Here is a 7,262-nt window from a genome sequence, read left to right on the forward strand (position 1 = left end):
GACAACAGGTATTTTTATAAAGTCATTTTATTTCACTAGATTGGTCTACACCTGAGTTTGCATATCAGCCTGTCATTACTAGCAAATCGATATGAGCTCAATCAACGAAATCAATTTTGGTCCAAACACAATACACATCTTTTATTTCTAAAACATGAAGTATTAGTACAAACACAGTAAACATCTTTTATTTCTAAAACATGAAGTAATTGTGCAAACACAATACACATATTTAATTTCTTAAACATGAAGTATATGAAGCAAACAATTACTGTGACGATAAATGGTAAAATGTTCAGTATATTGTTCAAACATCCACAGACTACGTGGCTTGCGTCCATAAGGGTGATTTCGATGTTAAACTCATAAATTCAGAACATTCTTCTTCACAGGCCTGTAATCATCGCTTTCGTTGATTTTTTGACATATGCAACGAGATGGTGGACAGAGACCATGAATACAATTATCGTTACACCATTTTTTGATGAATTCAGCATATTTGCTCCAGGGTTGGGCTGCTTCGCAAGACCCAGGACTTACTCTCTCGACATTTCCCCCTTCATCTTTTTGATTGAATGTATTACTTCCGTTCTTTGCCTCACCATCGTTGTATGTATTACTTCCGTTCTTTGGCTGTCCTTTGTTTAAAACAACGTGTTCAGCCTCGTGTGTATCTTGTTCTTCATTATTCAATCTAAGACCTTCGTGCTCTCTGAATTTCACTCGTAGACTCTCCTTTAGTAGGTTGTGCAACTGGTCATTGGACACGTCATTTTGAGCGATTTCATTGTGTCCATCTTCACTCTGAATTGATCCGGCATTGATAACTTTACGATGAAAGTTGTTTATGGTGTTTAATCCATCGACATGCTCACAAACACAACGAGTTTTAGGACAATATCCTCTGATGCAGTTATTGTTGCACCATTCATCCATTGCGTCATCACCTGCCCACTCCCCCACCGCTTTACACGATCCGGGTTTTATTTTTGACCCCTCGGGTGATATGGCAACAGGCGTCGTATCAACTGCCTCACTCGGAGTTGATGTTTCATTTGGTGGCGTGTCTGTAGTGATCTCTGTAGGTTTCTCTTCAGAATCTACAAACACCCCTCCTTCTAATTCCTTTGTCACCTTTGTGAGCAATGGGTTCTTCTCGCCACATTTTCCTGTGAAATCATCCAAATCGAGGGACCAGAACATCGCGCCTCGAAGACCTAACGAAATCGCCGATTTATTTTGCCATAATTTACATCTCATTAAAATCTCTAATTAAGTCTCTCTACTGTTCATGTTGGAGTCGAATGTTCAAAATAATTGTGCATATGGTGTTGACCTTACTTATAGCCTTACGACAAACTTACGAGATTATCTTCAGGTACTGTCTTGTGTAGAAATCATCTGATGTGTGGTTTTGGGTTTAATGATTTTCGTTTATGTAAAATGCTTACCTTCTTGTTTGATTAAGTCGACTTTACTTTGCAGACTATTCGGTGTGTCGTAACCAATCCATACATCATCAGCGTATGCGTACGATGCACCAGCCGAGCTTTCTTCGACGGTCGTCAAAGATTTGTCAGAGCAAATCTCGTAGTAGGCCAAAAAGCCTGCTTCTTTTGTATACGGACCTTTCACGGGAACTCCATCTGCTTCGGAACCAATGTCGTGATTAGATGCTGAGACTAGTTTGAACGCCCGTCCATAGAGGCCCATTCCCAACGCAATCTTGTTGGCTGGCATTCCATTCTCTATCCAGTTTTAACTGAATCTGGTACGGTCAGTTTATCATCACCTGAAAGATGAACATGAATAATATTTAAACTGAATCTGTTACGGTCAGTTTATCATCGCCTGAAAGATGAACATGAATAATATTTGAACTGAATCTGTTACGGTCAGTTTATCATCGCCTGAAAGATGAACATGAATAATATTTGAACTGAATCTGTTACGGTCAGTTTATCATCGCCTGAAAGATGAACATGAATAATATTTGAACTGAATCTGTTACGGTCAGTTTATCATCGCCTGAAAGATGAACATGAATAATATTTCGACATAAACTGGTTTCCGAAATGGGAATAGTAGGAAATCTGGTGAATGGAATTATAGCACTCATTTGAAAATACGTAGGTCATCAAAGAGTGGGTATTTATTTGCCTCAAGCCAATGGTAATTCATTTTAAAAATATGATGAGAACTTAGAATTATGTTCCAATACCTGTCATTGCTGTGTGGTGTCCAGTAATTTTCTCCCAACTACCATGCAAATCATACGTCATCAGATTGATCCAATCCAAGCTCTTGCTGATTCGTGCCACTTCGTATGCCTTGGTAACTTTTTCAGTAGGGGCGGCTGCCACTGCAGCTGTAAGGTATAGTCGGTCGTTTCCGGAGAGTTCCGATTCCTGTGCGAACGCTTCCACGAGCTCTTCGACAAGTAAGCTGAACCTCTCCCTATCTTCAGGCGGAGAATTACCTCTATGCGCTGGGTATTCCCAATCCAAGTCAAGACCATCGAAGCCAATTCGTCGAAGGAATTTAATTGCAGACTCGATAAATATCAGTCTTGTTTCTGGTGTACTTACCATGTTGGAAAATTTGCTTATGGCACCTGCCTCGTGGTTCCAGCCTCCAACTGCCAACAATAACTTAAGTGATGGATACGCCTACAAATATAAAACAACTAGCATGATTTAGTGTTGATGCGAAAATTTGCGAAGGGCAAATCATATCTGCGGCTTTTGATTTTCGTGCCCCGTCTGCTCTAAAGCAAAGAACACAATTGAAAACTGGTAGTTAACACTGTTTGTCACAGTTGTCAGGTGGATCGTTGCAAATAGTTCTAGATATTTTGCGGGACTTTTAGTCCACAAGTGACCAATCTTTCTTCTTGAAACTCGTTCTGATTTTGGGTTTAGTTCACAAGACTAGATTTCATGGCCAAACTATATATTGAAGCCTGTTTCGTTTAAAAGGAAGGTTAAATATTTAAGTGAATATGGCTTCAGTGACAGTCTCTGGTTTATCCTTGAATTCTAGCAATTAGATTTAGGGAAGACATTGTTCTCTCTAACCTCGTTCATTACCCACATGCCATCCTTTAGTGTACTGTAACTCACCTGTTGAATTTCTCTGAATTTCTTAAACATTTTATCGTCGTTCCATTCAATACTTTTCAATTCATGGTTTTCAATCTTTGCAAAAGCATAAATAATATGGGTACATAATGAAACATCGATATTTTCTGGAAAGTATTCCATTGGACTTGTTCGATACTGTGCCCAGTTTGTGTAGTAACACACTCTAACAATTTTCTCAGCTCTTGCCAAAGATGCTGACAGGGTAATCATCAAAACATAGAGAAAGTTCATTTTGGTCAAAGATGGCTCCCACAATCTATTAATAAATGAAAAATTACAACGGTCTATAGGTGTTACAGATTTCACAGATATCGATGAACATACTTGAATTTCTTCTGTCTTCTTGAACTATCTTCTTTCAATCTTGTATGGCACTGCTTTTCTGGGCTTCGGTGATCAATAAAGAATGACTTTTTCTCTGCAAGTTATTCGTTTATAAAAAGATTGTTTGTTTTGTATTTCTGGTGTTTTGTTCAAATCGATCCTAGTTTGAATACAGCAACTTGTTTTCTAGACAGTTTTGTTTGAAAAACCTGTAGAGAAAAGCTGTTTAAAAAACGTTGGTTACTCTGTCGTGACAATAGACGTGTTGCGATGTCCGTATTTAGGAATTTGGTCCACGAACCTTGAAAAGACGACAGTTTCATTAATATAAAATAATAATAAGATCGCAATTTTTTCTCTCAACAAAACTGAAGATTTTAGAGAAAAACTTGATAAGACAGTGGAAAGCAGATAGCTTTTGATCTAAATTCAATATAGAAGCAAGAGACCTTATTATTTGAGGTAGTGTTATGAAATATTAGTGAGCAAAGATATGACAGGATATTCCCATTCGCTAAACTTTGTCGTAATGAACATTGACTTGATCGAGAAAGTTTCGTAGAAAGCAGAAACTGTGTAAACACTTAAGCAGTGCGATAAACCGTGTGAATTTGCAGGTCTGAAAGCGAAACATGATCTGAAAAATACTTCTTGTATACTCAAATTTTTCATTTATGTCATCACCAAGATACCATTAAAACAGTACTGTTACGCTTTTATTCGAAACTGTGTTCACTCTGAATTGAATTCTATTTCATTTCCTACACAAAAATTACAAAGAAAGAGTATGAAGAGTTGACGTGTCAAAACTGTCAGGTAACTTCCACTGGCACCAAAAAGGGTTCTATTTTAGTTCGGCAATTCTCACTTTGTTCTGTTCTAAAACTAGGTTTATGACCTAACTACCAGAGGCGTACTGTTCTTTCGGGGGATTTACGTTCCTCTCGATTGTGGAGCAACCTTAACGTGTCAGGCTTTCAGTGACGCCAGCAAATTTTTATTGGTCTTATTGCTTGTAGCTTCTGTAAAGGCAATCACCTGAAATAACAGGCTCTTCTAACCATTGTTGTTTAAATATACAATGGAAAATTTCTTCAGTTTGGGAGTAGTGAACAAATCGTTTCTCCTGGGAGTGTGTGTGGTTGACCTCTCCCCCCCCTGCTCCTTCGACCTGTTCATTTTCAAAAATAATTTATTTCTTCATATTTTACGTAGGTAGAACGACTAAATAACATCAGTTTTTTTTTCATACATTCTGCTGTCTATAATAAGTAGAGAGTAGCGATTATTTATTTTGTCTTAAAAACGTAGCAAGATTGTTCAAAATCGCTCAATCATTGGTGTTCGACTCGAAATGGTGAATTCTTTGGCAACATAAGACACCATCCTTGATAAGGCTGTACAGATGGTATGTTGTCATCATTCTCGTGAATGTTATAACCCAGACATCCAGCAACTAACGCAGCCTCATCAGCTAAACCTGACGGATGTGAAAGAGTTAGCGGTACCGTGACAAGTCCACCTGTAAACTTATCGATACGTACAGAATATTCTGTTTTTTCCATGAACCGTGGGATCCATCCTTCATAGCGCCGAAATCCTGAACCAAAGTTTTCTTCGCTGACAATTTTTGACCACCATTCGCAATCAGGTTCACCACAGTAAGTTGCAAGCAGTTTTTTAAATATATTTTCTGCCAGTTTCCACCAATTTTGTGGTAAACACAGCTCAAGCTCAATCGGTTTAAGAAGATTTTGGAGTGCATCTAGTTTTTCAATAAGTTTCCTCCAATCTTCCTCAGTGCCAAGCATTTCAACAGCTGGTATGCCACACATTAAACACATTCTATAAAACAATAAAAATGAAACTGTTTCATCATTCATGTTATCACATAAAGCATTGTATAAATTGTGACCAATTTGTCTCGTGCATATTTTGCAAGGACTGTGAAAATCCAGGTCCCGGAATAAATACATAAAAGTTGCCACCTGTATTCAAAGAACTCCTGTAATGAAGACATCAAAGCGATTTGCGATACGATCTTTTGCACTGGTGTGCTTGATGAGAAATCAGCAGTTATCAGATCAACATAACCAGGAACTTTGACATTCTTTGATATTTCATGTGACATGGTATCAAAAAATGAAGAGTAGTTTACATCATAGATATTATTAGAATCCACTTCTACATTCAATGCTTTCTTGCCTAAAATTTGTTAAATTCATAGATTATGAAAGTGCATTTACAAAAGTGTTTTGTTCATAACAGGCCATTGAACTAAAATACATGAAACGCTACCTGTAATACAAAACGCCAATAATTTTTGAAGCCGTGATTTTACCCCTGACACGCATGTATTGTCAATCGATTATTACTCTTCAAGAGAAACAATACACACATGTGTCTGGGGTAAAATCTCGCATGTCTGGGGTAAAATCTCACGTGTCTGGGGTAAAATCTCGCATGTCTGGGGTAAAATCTCACGTGTCTGGGGCAAAATCTCGTGTGTTTGATGTAAGATTTCGCTTCAATTATTTGCTTCAGGTAGCGTTCCATGTATTTTAGTTCAATAAAACATAACAGCATATCTGAGCCATAGTTTCTGGAGGGGGGGAGGGCAGTAAATATTTCCCAAGCTCACCAGATTTCAAATGACATGTCATTTCTTTCACTAGTATTTTTCAACCAACTAACATTGAAGACTTGCCCAAATTTTTAATCTTAAAACTGTCTTGGGGCTTTACATCCCATAGAACTATGAGTAAACAGTAGATCTATCAAGATCTTCAGTTTCACATGCACGGCATTCATAAATGGGCCTTGCACAAGTGGTCATACATACATAAGAAAGTAAAGACAGGGAGAACATTAAGAGGTGGTGCTATGTGTTCCATTTGAGTGTGTCTAACTGTCGCGGGTAAGAAGTCGCAGGTCGCGGGTAAAATGTTGCAGGTATAAAAACACTTTTTTGCATGGTAAAGTTTAAAAGAAGTCGATGTTAAATTCTCAGGAATTCTTTATTTCTATGTATGCCCATTTTAATGTGCTCTATGAATCAACGTTCTCTGCTGTCAACATTAAAATATGTAACGTGCGTTTGTCAGACGAAACGTCGAGTTTCAATTAATGGTTTCTACTGGTAAACCAGAGGCGTAACTAGAACAGTTTATCAATGTAAAATCGTACAAGCATGTCAATCACATGACCAAAACCTGTTCAATATTCATATAAAAGAGCAGTACTGTACATTTATAAACACTATATCTAAAACATTTCTATACATGCCAACCTTCGTGTTCAACAAACATCTTCCGTACTTTTTCATCTTTTGAATGTTTGTCAATGGCGATGGCGACCTTTCTGATGATAACAAACCACCAATCTTCGGGAGACGTTCGCAGTTTCCAGTGATTATTATAAGCCAACAAAATTGACGAAAATAAACCAACGTCTGTACTTGAATGGATCAAATCATCAGAACCCAGGGGTTGTCAATAATTGATTGCAATTAAATTGGTCTGCCCAATCAATTAATTTTAATTGGAGGTGCGCCCAATCAATTAATTTTAATTGATGCTTTGTCCAATCAATTAATTGGTTACAAATAATTGCAATTAATTGAAACTCGATTAATTTTGACAACCCTTGTATACTTTGTCTACATATCTTTTTAGTACTAGAACGCACACTAACGCTAATATCGTATAGAAATAGGTAGGTCTATTGTACAGGCAATAGGTATATAGCAACAGTAAATATATTTAACTTTTTTCTCTATGTCATAGGCCACACATT

At 37.5% G+C, this 7,262-nt stretch overlaps 1 protein-coding gene, 1 long non-coding RNA gene and 1 pseudogene across 2 annotated transcripts; 1 reads left to right on the forward strand and 2 right to left on the reverse strand.

Annotated features, from left to right (window-relative positions):
• Positions 1–129: 129 nt before the first annotated feature.
• LOC124450641 lies at positions 130–3,368 on the reverse strand (annotated as a pseudogene).
• A 1,273-nt stretch (positions 3,369–4,641) lies between these two features.
• On the reverse strand, positions 4,642–5,630 carry LOC124450655. The gene is made up of 2 exons (XM_047001297.1): positions 5,456–5,630; positions 4,642–5,312 (listed from the first exon to the last, which is right to left on the reverse strand). The coding sequence occupies exons 1-2, from the start codon at positions 5,596–5,598 to the stop codon at positions 4,802–4,804; spliced, it is 654 nt and encodes a 217-aa protein (XP_046857253.1). The 5' UTR covers positions 5,599–5,630; the 3' UTR covers positions 4,642–4,801.
• Positions 5,047–5,661, forward strand: LOC124450661. Its single transcript, XR_006950148.1, has 2 exons — positions 5,047–5,128; positions 5,410–5,661. It is a non-coding gene; the product is annotated as an uncharacterized LOC124450661 (long non-coding RNA).
• Positions 5,662–7,262: the final 1,601 nt, after the last annotated feature.

Source organism: Xenia sp. Carnegie-2017, unplaced genomic scaffold (assembly GCF_021976095.1).
Source record: "Xenia sp. Carnegie-2017 unplaced genomic scaffold, XeniaSp_v1 HiC_scaffold_24, whole genome shotgun sequence".
Taxonomy (NCBI): Eukaryota; Metazoa; Cnidaria; class Anthozoa; order Malacalcyonacea; family Xeniidae; genus Xenia; species Xenia sp. Carnegie-2017.